Genomic DNA, 17,464 nt, shown 5'->3' with positions numbered 1-17,464 from the left:
TGCGTTCGGCAGCCACCTCCACCCGCTCGCTGGCGAGCCAGCCTCCCTTCTCAAGATTCCCTTGCCAGGCTCAGCACCTCCTCCCCGGACGACGCAAATGCTCCTTGGTGCCATTCCCCCCTCCTCCCCCCGCTTCCAGAGTTATGGAAAGCGGGAAAAGAGGCTGAAAATCCAGTATTCTCCCGCCAGGGCGGAAGGCTTGGGAAGCCTAGTAGCACTGCTCAGCCTCGCCGCCACCCCGTGTCATGCAGCCTTGCCACCTTGCCCCCCTCCCCTCAAGGCGCTATGCAGCCTCACCGCCCCCACCCCCTTGCAGTGCCTCCGCAGTGGCAGGCGACCCGCCAAAGAAGCGGCCGGCCGGACTTTAACTCCGTGGCTTCCCCGCCTTCCCTCCCTCCCTCCCCTCTGGCGCTGCAATGCAGGGCGGCGCTCCATTGTTGCCCTCCCTCCCTCCCGTCACGCTGAGCAGCGTTGAAGCTGAGCCTTAGCAGCTTCAATGCGGCCGGTATGCCATCTAACACTTTGAAGTACGTGCAGAAGATGACTTCTCTCAGCTCCATTGTGGCATCGTGAGGGCTGGTGGGGCGGCGGGGGGGGGCAGTCTGGTAGTTGCAAAAAGGCCGCGGCCCGTAGTGGTCCGCGGCTCGGGAGTTAGGGCTGTAGGGTCACCGTAAGTCAGCTGTGCCTTAATGGCAAGAAAGGCGGGGGGGGGGGAACTGAGACCTTCTCCCCCCCTGGCAGCCAGAAGCTCAGTTTCAGCTCTGCACTGGCCAAGTCCCAGAATCCTCTGGGGCCCCCACCGGCCACCTGTGTACAGTCGCAAGCCCCAATTCCTGCATCGCCCGGGGGAAGTTGGAAACGCTTACCTGTGGGTCCACCAGCCACCCGTGATAAAGAAGCACGTTGAGGAGGTCGAAGACGATGCACTCGGGGGTGTATTCAAAATCAGAGACTCCCGTAAACCTCACGTTCACATCCAGCCCCGTGGAGAGTTTGGGGAGGACCGTCATGGCGTCGTTGACGTTCTGGGAGGAGAGAAGACGAGCGGGAAGGGGTTGGGGAATTTTGGAAGAGGAGAAGGAAGAGCTTCTAAGATTGGGTTTCGGGAGGATGAAGAGGGCTACATTGGAACTGGAGGGCCCTTTGGACCTATCGCCCTCATGGTTATTATTAATCATAATAGAACAAAGTTTAACAAAATTTGCAACAGGGTATGGGCTTTTGTAAGCAACTGCTCACTTGGTGTAGTGGTTAAGTGCGAGGACTCTCATCTGGAGGTACGAGGACACCTTTTTAAATGTCTTCCTTCCATAGGAAATAATGAAGGATAGGGGGACCTTCTTTTGGGGCTTCTAGAATTGAACCCCCTGGTTCAATCGTTTTGAAACTTGGGGGGTGCTTTGAGGAGAGGCACTAGATACTATACTAAAAATTTGGTGCCTCTACCTCAAAAAACAGCTCCCCCAGAGCCCCCGAAACCTCCAGATCAGTTCCCCGTTATACCCTATGAGAATCGATCTCCACATAGGGAATAATGAAGTGCTCAGCAGACGTTTCCCTCCCTTCCTCCCCCCCCCTCCGCCGTTTCTGGTGACTCTGAAGGGAGGGACTGGCCTCTCTACTCACGAGTTGCTGCCAGCTTCTTCAAAATAACACAGACACCCCATCCCAAGAGGAAAACTTTTCAATCGGAGACTGAAGCCTCCGGAGGGGGAAAGTTACATGGTGGCTTTGGGGGCGGGGCTTCCCCCCGCCGGCCAGCTGACTGGGGGCGGGAAGGAGCCTGGGAAAGCAGAAGAACCCCCGCTGGGACCTGGGGATTGGCAAGCCTAGAAACACGCCATATTGTTACTGGAAGCGTCACTTGTCCTTGAAAGAAATATTGTCACCTTACACAGCCATGATATTGATGAAGCAGATTCAGTTCTGAATATTATGGACTCTGTACGATTATCCCGGTTACTGTATGGGAAATTGTTATTCCAAAATTGCAAATACTGTAAGACATGGCGAGTGTTATAAATTTATTAGCAGAAGCATACGATCGGTGTAATAATCTCAAAGCAATTTATGTAGTTATCAGTACAGCTGGTTATCTCCAGTTTCTCTCTTGAATGGGTTAAAGGCAGGGCAAAAACAGGCTCGATCTGTCAATCAAATGAAGCAACTCAAGACTTTACCTACCTGTTGGAAATTGAGCTGGAGAACTTCTGACTCCTTTTGGGGCTTAATAGATAAGATCCAATCCCCTTTTGAGACAAAGCGAAGACAAAAAAAAGAGAGAGAGAGAGAGAATGCCATGTCCTTCTTCATTAGCAAATTTTGGGGGAAAACAACATACCTGGTGTGCCCGATTCTACCCAGATGTACAGACAAGACAAACAACCGTGTAGCACAACCGATAAATACTTATTCAATACATCACGCAATCAACATGCATGGTTCCAAAATAAGGTATCAAAGCCCAAACTCTCACACAGTGTCCCAAAAATGTCCAATTGGCCAATATAACCAACAGTCACTTTTCCAATTCGCCTGTGTTCGTTGCCAGATCTCAAAATGATAGTAGAAGAAAATCTTTGTAGCCCAAGGAGATCGGTTTCGGCACTCACATCTTTCTCAACCACAGGCTTCCACCGCAAGTCAATGCGCTCTGGCTCGTTCACAATACGTTTGTCAACTGGGGCACCAGTCCGATGCAACCTCACTGATTCAGCAGGGCTCTTCTGATGTTCTTCTCAGGGGAAGGCCTCGGCCTCTCTGCCCTGTTGTTGGCCCTCCAGAGGAACAGGCTGGCCCCTGAGTGAGACAGGAGGCTGGACTAGATGGACCCTCCCTGGTCTGACCCAGCAGGGCTCTTCTGATGCTCTCCTCAGGGGAAGGCCTCGGCCTCTCTGCCCTGTTGTTGGCCCTCCAGAGGAACAGGCTGGCCACTGTGTGAGACAGGAGGCTGGACTAGGTGGACCCTCCCTGGTCTGACCCAGCAGGGCTTTTCTGATGTTCTTCTCAGGGGAAGGCCTCGGCCTCTCTGCCCTGTTGTTGAACCTCCAGAGGAACTGGCTGGCCACTGTGTGAGACAGGAGGCTGGACTAGATGGACCCTCCCTGGTCTGACCCAGCAGGGCTTTTCTGATGTTCTTCTCAGGGGAAGGCCTCGGCCTCTCTGCCCTGTTGTTGAACCTCCAGAGGAACTGGCTGGCCACTGTGTGAGACAGGAGGCTGGACTAGATGGACCCTCCCTGGTCTGACCCAGCAGGGCTTTTCTGATGTTCTTCTCAGGGGAAGGCCTCGGCCTCTCTGCCCTGTTGTTGGCCCTCCAGAGGAACTGGCTGGCTACTGTGTGAGACAGGAGGCTGTGCTAGATGGACCCTCCCTGGTCTGATCCAGCAGGGCTCTTCTGAGGTTCTTCTCAGGGGAAGGCCTCAGCCTCTCTGCCCTGTTGTTGGCCCTCCAGAGGAACTGGCTGGCCACTGTGTGAGAAAGGAGGCTGGACTAGATGGACCCTCACTGGTCTGACCCAGCAGGGATCTTCTGAGGTTCTTCTCAGGGGAAGGACTCAGCCTCTCTGCCCTGTTGTTGGCCCTCCAGAGGAACTGGGTGGTCACTGTGTGAGAAAGGAGGCTGGACTAGATGGACCCTCACTGGTCTGACCCAGCAGGGCTCTTCTGATGCTCTTCTCAGAGGAAGGACTCAGCCTCTCTGCCGTGTTGCTGGTCCTCCAGAGGAACTGGTTGGCCCCTGTGGCTAACATCAGGAGAGTGTAACCAGCCGGAAAAGTGTGGAATTTTGATCCCGAAAATATTAGACTGGTGCCCTGCGTGACAAAGGTTTGATTCTCCACTCCTCCACTTGCAGCTGCTGAAATTGCTTTGGGTCAGCCATAGCTCTCATAGGAGTTGCCCTGGAAAGGGCAGCTTCTGAGAGAGCTCTCTCAGCCCCACCTACTTCACAGGGTGTCTGTTGTGGGGGGAGGAAGGTAAAAGGAGATTGTGAGCTGCTCTGAGACGCTGAGACTCGGATTGGAGGGCGGGATATAAACCCAATACCACCACCACCACCACGCCCCTCAGAGATCCTCCCCTCCCCAACTCCTGCCTTCTGCGGACTCCACCCCCAAATCTCCAGGAATTTCCAAACCCAGAGTTGGCAATCCTCTCACAGGACTGGGAACAACCTTTCCCAAGACCTGTGGGTGGGCGAGCTATTCACTCTACAGCAGCCAGCTTCAGGCTGCACGCTCAGAGCCAAGACATTGCAAAGAATGAACGAAAAGACATTCCCCCACCGGGAGATGTGAACCGTCTCCCCCCCTCTCCATGTCAACCTACAACTCACCGAGATGTGCCATCAGTTCGTCGGACGTGACCACTTCTTTCTGGGGAGGCAGCTTGACCTGAGAGCAAAGAGACGTCGGGGAGAATTTAGAGAAGGTGTGTCAAACTCAGTTGTTATGAGGGCCGGAGCTGACATAAATGAGACCTTGTCGGGCCGGGCCATTTGTGTGTTCCTATTTTAGATTAGGTAGCAGAGATATAAACTTTATAAGGACACGGCCATAATTAAAGGGGGTTTTTTTACTTAAAATAAAGCATGCTTAAAACGTTAGCACTCATTGGTCTAAGAGTCTAATATGCCATGCTGGATCAGGCCAACAGGGCTTCTCTTATGTTCTTAAAATAAACTTTTGTATACTTATTGGCGGGCCTCATTCTGGGCAGGAGCTCATAGGAGCACAGCTTCGGAACCTCTAAATTTTATTGTGCTCTTTCTTTCTTACCTGCCCTCTCCCCCAAATACTTGCATCTGGGCTCCGCTGCTCAAACCCCCTGGGAGAATTGTGCTCAACTATAAGATCTGACAAACTTTCTAATATTTTTCCCCACCAAAAATGGGAAAATAACCCAACGCATATAAAACAGAAACCGATGGAGATCTTCTTCCTGCCACATAGGAGAAAGTCATTTTTAAAGTATGATGGGAGTAAGGTTTTATTAAGGCAATTCTAATTCAAGAAGCATTTCAAGATAGATTCTGAGCTAATATAACTTAGTACACCTTCTCCGGTGATGTCAGGGGGTGTGGCATATGCAAATATGTTATGCAACGGAGTTGTGCTAATGAGCCCCGGCACCTCTTTTTTGACAACATGACGCCTACTGATTGGACTTATCTTTCAAAGTTTGGAATAGAACTATTTACAAAATCTCAGTAATTCAACCACGGTCTATGCCAGGAGGTTGGCAACCAAGTCCTATGAAGACCAAGTCCAATGAAGACAGGTTGAAGGAGCTGGGCATGTTTAGCCTGGAGAGAAGGTGGCTGAGATGATAGGATCACCATCTTCAAGGACTTCCTGACCGTTAGAACTTCCTGACCAAAGTACTTCCTGACCGTTAGAGCAGTTTCTCAGTGGAACAGGCTTCCTGGGGAGGTGGTGGGCTCTCCTACCTTGGAGGTTTTTAAACAGAGGCTAGATGGCCACCTGACAGCAATGAGGATCCTGTGCACTTAGGGGGAGTTTCCTGCCTTGTGCAGTGGGTTGGAATATATGAACCCAGAGGTCCCTTCCAACCCTTTGTGGATGTTCTCTCCCCTCATTGGTGGATCTGTATGATAAGGGATGTAGAAGGAAGATACAAATGATCTTAAGGGACCCTTCACATCCGGGCCACTTGCTATTTGAGATTTTACCGTCAGGTAGGCGATATAGAGTGTTGAAGGCAAAGACAAATAGATTCAAGGGCAGCTTCTATCCAAGTGCCGTGGTTAAGCTAAATGCAGGGTTATGAATGGTTATGTGTTTTTAGATGCATTTAAATGGTCTATGTATATGTCCTTTTGTGGGTGTTGATGTGCTGGTATGTTTGTGGAAGAGCACCTCATTTCGTTGCTCTCATTTTCTTTTTTGAGAACAATGACAATAAATTTATCTTATCTTATCTTATCTATGATTCTATGTTTCTACGTGAAGGGCTATCATATAGAGGATGCTGTGGAATTGCTTTCTGTGGCCCTGGAAGGTAGGACCAGAACCAATGGGTTGAAATTAAATCAGAAGAGTTTCAGGCTCAACATTAGGAAGAACTTCCTGACCATTAGAGTGGTTCCTCAGTGGAACAGACTTCCTGGGGAGGTGGTGGGCTCTCCTTCCCTTGAGGTTTCTAAACAGAGGCTAGATGGCCATCTGACAGCAATGAAGATCCTGTGAATTTAGGGGGAGGTGTTTGTGAGATTCCTGCCTTGTGCAGGGGGGTGGACTAGATGACCCTGGAGGCCTCTTCCAATTCTATGATTCTATGACTGTTAGAGTGATTCCTCAGTGGAACAGGCTTCCTTGGGAGGTGGTGGGCTCTCCTTCCTTGGAGGTTTTTCAACAGAGGCTAGATGGCCCTCTGACAGCAATGCAGATCCTGTGAATTTAGGGGGAGGTGTTTCGAGTTTCCTGCATTGTGCAGGGGGGTTGGACTAGATGACCCTGGAGGTCCCTTCCAACTCTAGGATTCTATGATTCCGACCCATATAAAGGAAGACCCCCAGACCCACCTAGTTTAGATAGCAGAGCATCAATGGACAAGCATTGCATACCATGACTCTGGAGCATCGAAAACGTTTTCAGCCTTCGCCAAGCAGCAAGCTCTGTGCCAACAACAATCGCAACGTGTGCTTTGTTTGCATATTCCGGCCATTAAAAATGGTCTCCAGAGTCCTCCTTCTTGGCAAGACTGGGCCAGCCCAGGAGACAAGGCCTTGTCGGGAAATCTACGCTCTGATGCTGCAACTCAGATTTATGCCATCATTCATTCAGGGGGAGGCCTTGAAATAACAGCAATCTCAGCTCTTGGAAAACTGAACTGAACAGTCGCATGGCTTGTGGCAGCCCTTAACGGCAGATACTCACCAGAACAGGGATCGTTTTGTAGAAAAAGAGGTGCTGGAGCTCATTAGCACACCTCACGCATAGAATCGCAGAGCTAGAAGGGACCTCCAGGGTCATCTAGTCCAACCCTCTGCACAATGCAGGAAACTCACAAATACCTCTTCCTGAATTCACAGGATCCTCATTGCTGTCAGATGGCCACCTAGCCTTGTTGAAATACCTCAAAGGAAGAAGAAGACACCACCTCCCAATGAAGCCTGTTCCACTGAGGAACCGCTCTTAACAGTCATAGAATCCTAGAGTTGGAAGGGACCTCCAGGGTCATCTAGTCCAGCCCCCCTGCACAATGCAGGAAACTCACAAAACCTCCCCCTAAATTCACAGGATCCTCATTGCTGTCAGATGGCCATCTAGCCTCTGCTTAAAAACCTCCAAGGAAGAAGAGCCCACCACCTCCCGAGAAAGCCTGTGGAAGCATAGAATCCTAGAGTTGGAAGGGATCTCCAAGGTCATCTAGTCCAACCTCCTCCACAAGGCAGGAAACTCACAAACACCTCCCCCTAAATTCACAGGATCCTCATTGCTGTCAGATGGCCATCTAGCCTCTGCTTAAAAACCTCCAAGGAAGAAGAGCCCACCACCTCCCGAGAAAGCCTGTGGAAGCATAGAATCCTAGAGTTGGAAGGGATCTCCAAGGTCATCTAGTCCAACCTCCTCCACAAGGCAGGAAACTCACAAACACCTCCCCCTAAATTCACAGGATCCTCATAGCTGTCAGATGGCCATCTAGCCTCTGCTAAAAAAACCTCCAAGGAAGGAGAGCCCACCACCTCCCGAGGAGGAAGCCTGTTCCACTGAGGAACCGTTCTTAACAGTCATAGCATCATAGACTCATAGAGCTGGAAGGGACCTTCAGGGTCATCTAGTCCAACTCCCTATGCAATGCAGGAAACTCACAAATGCTTCCCTTTTGGCTTTGGCCCAGCCGCTTCATTCTTTCTGTGATTACTTGTACTAGCCCTCCACTCTTCCCCAGTAGCATATTGGGCACTGTCTGAGGGGCTCATCTTCCAGCACCATATCTTTTAACCTTCTGCTACTGTCCATGGGGTTTTCTTGGCAAGTGGGTGGAAAGAAAGCAACTTTAACTTTAAATGGAGGGAAGGAGAGGGGGAAAGAGGCAACTTTAACTTTAAATGGAGGGAAGGAGAGGTGGAAAGAAAGCAACTTTAACTTTAAATGGAGGGAAGGAGAGGTGGAAAGAGAGCAACTTTAACTTTAAAAGGAGGGAAGGAGAGGTGGAAAGAAAGCAATTTTTACTTTAAATGGAGGGAAGGAGAGGTGGAAAGAAAGCAACTTTAACTTTAAATGGAGGGAAGGAGAGGTGGAAAGAAAGCAACTTTAACTTTAAATGCATCCTTCAAGCTGCTGGCTGGCTTGACTTGGAGAAGTGCTTTTGTGGCGGAACCGGCCCGATTCTGCCTTCAGACCCGGTCCCGTCAGCTTCCCTACGGAGTCGCCAACTCCTGGAGGGAGCTATGTCTCCTCCTGCCCCTTGGTCTCGCTGCCACCACCTGCTCAGTCCCGGGGTTCAGATTGAGAGGAACAGGACTCCCAATCCCCCTCTCCAGCTATGAGGCTAGGCCTCCAGGTCCTCTGCCACCCTGCACTTGGGTTTCACAGAGACCTCAGCGCTTCTTTGGGGCACCCCTGGAGGATTGGCACCTTATCCAACTGCATGCCTTCCCCCCCTTCACCTGGGGCCCCCTTTATAAAAACAGCGTGGTCTAAAGCGGTCTGGGGATCTAGGTGGTACAGAGATTAACTGCCAGCATTTAAAACAGAAAAAAAAACATTTATTTAAAAGGGAAAAGGATAGGGGAAGAAAAACAAAACAAAAACAGTTGCATCTACCAAATTAGCACAGCACAGCCCAGCACAGCAAAGCACAGCAAACAGCATAACAAAATAAAGGTGGTTTTTAAACGCATCGTATTGTCCCTGGTCTATACTTGATCTGCCTAAGAGAATGACTTACTTTGTCTTACTGCCTGGAGGCCTCATTTTCCTGAGCAGGCCTCCCCCACAGGCCGGAGCCCACAGGCCAGCAGCCTCCCTTCCCGAGCGCCTGCTGCAAACTGAGAAACTCTTCCTGTCTAGCACATGGCAAGAACAACAGCCCTTCCTGCCTCTCTAGGAGACTTTCCCCCTAGCGTTGTTGGTTTGGCTCTGGAAGGGAGGGGGGGGAGTGAGGGGAAGGCTACAAAGCCTGCTGAATGGATTTACTGATCCCTGCCTTTTTGGATGAAGCACCAACACTCTCAGATGGCGTTTCTCCACACGTCCCCCTCCTTAAATTCTGAGCCGGAGGGGTTGCCTCCTACAGAGGTGACCCCGTAGCAGAATCCAAACAACAAGGAGAAACCCGTTAACCAAAACATTACACAAACGTTCAGGTATTTCTCCAATAATACACAAAGTCCAGCACCCTAGGTGCCCATGTCCTTTCTGGACAAAACGTTGCATGGCTGCATGCAGCAGGAATGTCCAGTCTTTAAGATGTACTCCTCCGTCTCCCAGGACCACCTCTGGAGTTTGGTGCTCTCCCTCCGTTGCCGCTGTGGCTGGGGTGAGTGGCCCATCAAAGGAGCAAATTCCTGGCCCCACATCTGAAGTTGGAAACTGCCCAGTTCCCACACAGTTGCCTCTTTATCCCTCATTGGTGGAATGTTCCCTCTGTCCACTCTGTCCTCCCAGAAAACTACCTCTGGTGCTCCAAACAATTGCTGTCCCAGCTTCTTTTTGTCTCCTTCCTTCCTACCTATGTGCACCACCATGGACCTCGCAGAGAATGGCTGTGGCATATTCACCTGCCCCACTTGAACTGCCTTTCCCATTTTCTCCATAGCCCCCACACAGGTAGCATCGTCCAGGTCATCCACAATCACATGGGGTCCTTCCCATTCCACTTTCCGTTCACCAGTATGAAGGGGCAGGAAATCCATCACCCTATCGCCTGACTCAGCTTCTGAGAACTCCACTTTCTGGTCCCTTGCCACCTCACACAGTGGATCCAGCCTAGGGTCACTTTGAACCTCAGACAGGAACCTTCCTGGCTCCCCCAGACTTCCTATCATCTGTTCCTTCAAGCCACCCCTAGTCCCACTGTTTCCAGAACACCCAGCCAAAGTTTGATCTGGGTTCTCCGCCCCCTCAGTTGGTTTTTCAGTGTCAGCCAACTGAGCTCCTTCCTGCCTGGAAGGTTCCACAGCATCCTGCTGCCCTTGTGGGAAATTGGCACCCCTCTTCCCATTGGGCACACCCTCCTGCAGGGTTTGAAACAGGCTGGTCCTCCCCCTCCCTGGTTGGTGGTGAGGTGGCTTCCCTAAAGTTGCCTTCCTCCCCCCCACCTTCCCTGAGGGTTTGGCTTGGGTTCTCCGTCCCCTCGGTTGGTTTTTCAGCACTACCCAACTGACCCCCTTCTTGCCTGGAAGGTCCCACAGCTTCCCAGGACTCCTGTCTGCCCTGCTTCAAGACGACCTGTTTTGAGAGCGTCTCGGACGACCCCACTTCCTGATCCACAGCTACTTGGTGAACCGGTTCCCACCTAAGGCCGCTCCGGACCCCCTTCTGGAACCGCTCCCGTTCCCCCAAGCCTTCAGCTATGTGCTCCTCTGAGCCCACATTAGCCTTGCTGCTCTCAGAACCTCCTGTGAAATCTCCACCCTCCACCTCGGTCTCTTCAGGATGCACATCCTTTACGCTAGACAGGTTCCCTTCCTCGCTAGGAACATCCACAGCCCCTTGCTGCACTTGGGGAAAGCTACACCCCTCTTCCCCTTGGGAACACCCTACTCCAGGACTTGAGACAGGCTGGTCCTCCCCCTCCTGGGTGACTGCCCTCTCTTCGTCCTCAGTAACCTGGGCTACCTCCCCCTCCCTGGTTGGTGGTGAGGTGGCTTCCTTAAAGTTGCCTCCCTCCTCCCACTTTCCCCTGGGGGGTTGGCTGCGGGATACAGCCTTGATAGAGTACTGGCCAACCAACAAATCCCGGCCCAATAACACTGGAACTGTTTGTCCTTCCTTACCCCACATTCAGAATAGGATTTACCTTCTTGTGGAGCCAAACCCCTGAACTGCTTTCGGGAGTGGTCTGGCCCCAGTTTAAACCTTTTAAATACAGTGGCTTTATAGGCCGCAAAAGTTATCCCCCCATCTTCCATAGGCATGCTGTAATAGATGGCTGAAAGCTCTCCAGTCAGGTTGCTACAAAGGTAAGACATATAGTCCTCCTCTGCAATCCCCCACTGTTTGGCTGCCCTCTCAAAGTTGGAAAGGTATGTGGAGGGGTCTTCTCCCTCCTTGTACACTGCAAAGTCTTTGGGGGTGACTTGGATCTCTTTGCTTAGTTCAGCTTCCAGACGTAGCACCTCAAGCTCATGGCGACGTTGCTCTTCCCGCTCCCGTCTGCGGACCTCAGCTCTCTCTCTTTCCTCCTGCCGGCGGATCTCTGCTTCTTCCTGTCTGCGGATCGCATCCCTCTCTGCTTGTCTTTCCTCTCTCTCTCGTTCCTCCCATCTGCGGACTGCATCCCTCTCTGCTTGTCGTTCCTCTCTCTCTCGTTCCGCCTCGATACGCATTCTCTCCAGTTCCATCTGTAGCCGCAAGGTTGCTTCTGACTGGGTGGGGGCCACTTTTGCAGGTGCCCCTGCATGCTCAAGATGCTCCAACAGGAGGACTTGCATATCTACTACAGTCAGGTTGTCCCACTCCAGCTCTTGCTTTGCGCACTCTTCCTGGAGCTGTGGCTTTGTCATCTTCAGGATTTCCAGTTTCTTAGCACGCTCCATCCTAACTAGCTAAACTTTCCCTACTCCAGTTGACCGAAAAGAAACAAAACCGCTGTTGCTTCCTCTGGGTGCTTGCACGTATCAAAAAGCAAAAATGCCTGGCCATTCAAGTTCTCTGTTTGTTCTCATCCCACCGCTGCCGCCAAGTGTGGCGGAACCGGCCCGATTCTGCCTTCAGACCCGGGTCCCGTCAGCTTCCCTACGGAGTCGCCAACTCCTGGAGGGAGCTATGTCTCCTCCTGCCCCTTGGTCTCGCTGCCACCACCTGCTCAGTCCCGGGGTTCAGATTGAGAGGAACAGGACTCCCAATCCCCCTCTCCAGCTATGAGGCTAGGCCTCCAGGTCCTCTGCCACCCTGCACTTGGGTTTCACAGAGACCTCAGCGCTTCTTTGGGGCACCCCTGGAGGATTGGCACCTTATCCAACTGCATGCCTTCCCCCCCTTCACCTGGGGCCCCCTTTATAAAAACAGCGTGGTCTAAAGCGGTCTGGGGATCTAGGTGGTACAGAGATTAACTGCCAGCATTTAAAACAGAAAAAAAAACATTTATTTAAAAGGGAAAAGGATAGGGGAAGAAAAACAAAACAAAAACAGTTGCATCTACCAAATTAGCACAGCACAGCCCAGCACAGCAAAGCACAGCAAACAGCATAACAAAATAAAGGTGGTTTTTAAACGCATCGTATTGTCCCTGGTCTATACTTGATCTGCCTAAGAGAATGACTTACTTTGTCTTACTGCCTGGAGGCCTCATTTTCCTGAGCAGGCCTCCCCCACAGGCCGGAGCCCACAGGCCAGCAGCCTCCCTTCCCGAGCGCCTGCTGCAAACTGAGAAACTCTTCCTGTCTAGCACATGGCAAGAACAACAGCCCTTCCTGCCTCTCTAGGAGACTTTCCCCCTAGCGTTGTTGGTTTGGCTCTGGAAGGGAGGGGGGGAGTGAGGGGAAGGCTACAAAGCCTGCTGAATGGATTTACTGATCCCTGCCTTTTTGGATGAAGCACCAACACTCTCAGATGGCGTTTCTCCACAGCTTTAAAGAGAGAAACACCTTCCTTCTCCACACCAGGAGCTTCCAGAGCCTCACACGTGGCTCCCTCGCAACACTTTGGCCACCATTGTCATTCCTACGTATTAGATGAAGGGAAAGGTGACTGTCAGAAGCTCCTTAACGGTTGTGGAATTCTTGGAGGTCTGGGGGGGAAAGCCTGGGGACAGATAGGTTTGGGAGCAGAGACCTTCGTGGGATACGATGTTGCCAATCCCTAGTGGGGGGGGGCAGGGGATCCCCCAGTTCAGAATAATCAGAAAGCAGAGGGGGGAGGGAAATGTCTGCTGGACACTCCAGTATAAACTATGGCGACTGATTCCCATAGGGTATAATGGAGAAGTGATCCACGGGTATCTGGGGCTCTTTGGGGGGCTGTTTTTTGAGGTAGAAGCACCAAATTTGCAGCACAGCATCCAGCGCCTCTCCTCGAAACACGCTCCAAGTTTCAAAAAGATTAGACCAGGGGGTCCAGTTCTATGAGCCCCAAAAGAAGGTGCCCCTATCCTTCACTCTTTCTAACGTAGGGAAGGCATTTAAAAGGTGTGCGGTCCCTTTAAATGTGACGGCATAGAGCTCCTTTCGGAGTGCAATTGTGCTTGTCACAACTTTGTTTGTGGCTCCACCCCCAAAGTCCCCAGATATTTCTTGAATTGGACTCGGCAACCCTATAATCAGGTTGCAGTCAAAAGGAGAGAGAAAAGGCTAATCTGAAGAGTCCTTTCCCTATCACAGAGGGCCAGCTTATCCGGCATCACATTAGGCTTCCCAACACCGCCCCCCCCTGTCCGGCCGGGGGACCCCTGGATTAGCAGCCTAATCCCCCGGTCCCTAAAAATCTGATAGCGGGGGTGGGGGGGGGGAGTGGAATGGCGTCGCGTCTCTTTCCCTGCCTGGCTTCAGGCTTCTCCCTTCCTCCGAGTAACAAAGACCCACCCACCGCCGGCCTGCTATTCGCTCCAGTCCGGCCTCCCTTCACGAGGTGCATGCTGGGACTTGTAGTCCTTGCATCCTCTCACGTCTGCTGAGCATTATTCTCTATGTGGAGATTGATTCTCATAGGGTATAATGGGGAATTGATCTGGAGGTTTCGGGGGTTTCGGGGGAGCTGTTTTTTGAGGTAGAGGCACCAAATTTTCAGTATAGTATCTAGTGACTCTCCCCAAAGTATCTCCCAAGTTTCAAAACGATTGGACCAGGAGGTCCCATTCTATGAGCCCCAAAAGAAGGTGCCCCTATCCATTATTTCCTATGGAAGGAAGACATTTAAAAAGGGGTGCGGTTCCTTTAAATGTGATGGCCAGAACTCCCTTGGAGTTCAATTCTGCTTGTCACACCCTTGTTCCTGGCTCCGCCCCCAATGTCTCCTGGCTCCACCCCCAAAGTCCCCAGTTATTTCTTGATTTGGACATGGCAACCCGACTTACCTTCCACTGCAAGAAAAGGATATTCATGATCGCCAGAAGAGGGCAGGGCCCGTTCTCGCTCTGGGTGATGATGGGTGTCCGTTCCCCTTTCCAGTTGATCCACTTCACGCAGTAGAAATCCGGGGGCTCAGGTTGGTTGCTCGGGGAAGGCCGCGCTTTGGGGCTCGCCGTGGCTGGTTCGGCGGCAGCACCGCTGCAGCTGGGGCCGGTGACCTCCGGGCTGGAAATGGGAGTTTCTGTCAGAGCCAAAGCTCTCTCTAAAGGCAGATCCTCTCTTGGTTTCTCTTCCTCGTTGGGGGGGTTTGCTTCTTCCAGATTTGTGGGTCCTGGGTGCGGGGCCTCGCCCCCTTCATCGGTCCCCTCTTTGACATCCGGAGGGGGAGTCTCCAGACAGGTCGGGCCTATATCTACCTCCTGCGCCTGCCCGTTCAACACGGGGACCTCTCTCGCGTTCACCTCCTCCTCTTGGCCAAGGCCAGCATCCTCTTCTCCTTGCGCTTGGATGGCCTTGGTTTCGGGTGTGGTGCTTTCCTTTCCCCCTTCCCCTTTGGTTTCAGCGGATTCTACGGGTTCCATTACAGCACCCCAGTCATTCACCACGAGATCCTCTGGGGGTGACTCTCTTAAGCAGCTTAAAAAAAACTGGCAAAGTTCTTACACTTCTTCTCTTTTTGGGGTGGAGGGGGATGTTGTTACTGCAGCTGAAATTCAGGTCTTGCTTCCAATTCTGCCTCTCGGAGGAAAACGGACTCCAGGGTTTCTGTCCAATAAACCACTGTCCCCAGGTGTCAATAAATCCACCGCGAACGAACACTCCGGTCACTTTGGTTATCAACAATGATTGTTCTACAGAATTTATTAAATCAAATTAAGATTTCTGTTAATTTCTCCAAATTTCTGGAGGTCCTCTTCCTATTTTAATACTTTTAACAAGCACATAATATGAGACTTTATTAAAACTTGGGTTCACTGGCTGGAGTTGCTGCGTGTGTGTTTTTGGGTTAGGCACTGCTGACGTTATTGTGTATTTCAAAGTTTATTACTCTAAAACGGCCCTTTCTCTCCCACACTCTGGCTCTTTGCGCGTCTCACGTACCAATCAATTCTGCCGTCTCCTCGTCTTTTCTGACTTCGAGCTCAATTATTTAACAACCAGGAAATACAATCTCTTGTCTCCTTGTACGTGTCGGATAATTATAGCTCGAGATCACTTTTTATTTGTTCAGTCTCAAAAAAAGGAAAAGAAATGTTTCCTTTTTGTAGAAAAAAGCAATAGAAAAGAGATTTTTTAAAAACACCACGTTTGAAAGAAAAGGGGACAAAATATTTTTTTTTTCTTTCATAAAAGGATTTTTAAAAGATTAAAAACGCAAAGAATTTGCCGCGCAGAGGTATTCTGTAAAAAAAGGATTCGAAGCAAAACAAAGTGGAAGAGAAGGTTGTTTGGAGTAAATCGGTTCCGATCCGTCAGTTTGAATCCGCCCAGTCGAACGTTCACCTGGCTCCCTTTGAACTTGAGGGTCATGCAGACAGCAAAGAATCCATTCCTATCTTGTCTTCGCCTGATTTGGTTTTTTTTCCCCTTTACAGTGCATTCCAGAGTCCCAGCTTTCGCACTCTGAACTGAGTTCTGGCAGGATGGAAACAGCTGGTCCAGCTGGGACTTTAAACCCAACGGAGGACAGAACCTGGCAAAAGACAAAAAGAGGCAAAACCACAATGAGACAAACATGTATTCTCCCACCTGCTCTGCTCACATACTTGGCTCGTCTTCCACAGATACTATCATATGAACATATGAAGCTGCCTTATACTGAATCAGATCCTTGGTCCATCAAAGTCAATATTGTCTACTCAGACTGGCAGCGGCTCTCCAGGGTCTCATGTTTCTCAGGGACTCACTAAAGTAGGGGTTCTCCAACATAGTGCCTGCAGACACCATAAGAACATAAGAGAAGCCATGTTGGATCAGGCCAATGGCCCATCCAGTCCTACACTTTGTGTCACACAGTGGCCAAAAAACCCAGGTGCCATCAGGAGGTCCATCAGTGGGGCCAGGACACTAGAAGCCCTCCCACTGTGCCCCCCGCAAGCACCAAGAAGACAGAGCATCACTGCTCCAGACAGAGAGTTCCAGAGAGTTATGGCTAATGGCCACTGATGGACCTCTGCTCCATATGTTGATCCAATCCCCTCTTGAAGCTGGCTGTGATTGTAGCCGCCGCCACCTCCTGTGGCAGTGAATTCCACGTGTTAATCACCCTCTGGGTGAAGAAGGACTTCCTTTTATCCATTCTAATCTGACTGCTCAGCAATTTCATTGAGTGCCCACGAGTTCTCGTATTGTGAGAAAGGGAGAAAAGGACTTCTTTCTCTACCTTCTCTATCCTGTGCATAATCTTGTAAACCTCTCTCATGTCACTCCTAGTCGATGTTTCTCCAAGCTAAAGAGGCCCAAGAATTTTAGCCTTTCTTCATAGGTGCCTCCCGATTGTTTCCAGAAAGTGGGTGGAGCCAGGTAGAACTTTTGCCCACAGGGGTGCCAGCCCCTAGGCCCCACCGGGGGATTACCCCAGTTTTGGGGGCTCCACTCCACCACAGACCAGCTGGCCAGCAAGGGAAATCCCTCCCCTAAACGTGGGTGGCACCATATGATGACACAATGATGTCACCCAGAAATTACATCATCGCGTCGGGAATGTTCTGGGCAAACCATGGTTTTGAGGGCAAAGAAACCATAGAGTTTCGCCCAAATACCTAGAGTTGCCAGATCCAATTCAAGACATATCTGGGGACTCTGGGGGTGGAGTCAGGAGACTGTGGGGGTGGAGCCGGGAGACATTGGGGGTGGAGCCAGGAGCAAGGCTGTGACAAGCATAATCAAACTCCAAAGGGAGTTCTGGCCATCACATAGAAAGGGACCGCACACCTTTTATATGCCTTCCCTCCATTGGAAATAATGAAGGATAGGGGTGCCTTCTTTGGGGGCTCACAGAATTTGACCCCCTGGTCCAATCCTTTTGAAACCTGGGGGCTGTTTTGAGGAGAGGCGCCGGATGCTATGCTGAAAATTTGGTGCCTCTGCCTCAAAATACAGCTCCCCCAGAGCCCCAGATGCCCACAGATCAATTCTCCATTATATCCTATGGAAATCGGTCTGTGTAGGGAATCATGGAGGGCCCGGCAGACATTTCCCTCCCCCCCCAGCTTTCTGATGACCCTTAAGTGGGGGGAGGGCTTTCAAACCAGGGGATCCCCTGGCCC

The 17,464-nt window shown here is 51.1% G+C and overlaps 1 protein-coding gene across 1 annotated transcript in view; it reads right to left on the bottom strand.

Moving 5' to 3' along the window:
* Positions 1-17,464, bottom strand: part of LOC132584523 (ubiquitin carboxyl-terminal hydrolase MINDY-1-like) — a 39,213-nt gene that overhangs the window by 15,186 nt on the left and 6,563 nt on the right. Inside the window, exons 2-5 of the mRNA XM_060256423.1 lie at positions 14,201-15,888; positions 4,335-4,392; positions 2,185-2,249; positions 867-1,025 (exon numbers count right to left, since the gene is read on the bottom strand). Coding sequence (XP_060112406.1) covers positions 867-1,025; positions 2,185-2,249; positions 4,335-4,392; positions 14,201-14,776 — 858 coding nt within the window. The 5' untranslated portion in view covers positions 14,777-15,888. The remainder of the gene's footprint in view (positions 1-866; positions 1,026-2,184; positions 2,250-4,334; positions 4,393-14,200; positions 15,889-17,464) is intronic.

The sequence above is a fragment of the Heteronotia binoei genome, chromosome 1 (assembly GCF_032191835.1).
Source record: "Heteronotia binoei isolate CCM8104 ecotype False Entrance Well chromosome 1, APGP_CSIRO_Hbin_v1, whole genome shotgun sequence".
NCBI classification, from domain to species: domain Eukaryota; kingdom Metazoa; phylum Chordata; class Lepidosauria; order Squamata; family Gekkonidae; genus Heteronotia; species Heteronotia binoei.
Note: the sequence above shows the minus strand (reverse complement) of the source record. Positions and strands in the feature narration are given on the sequence as shown.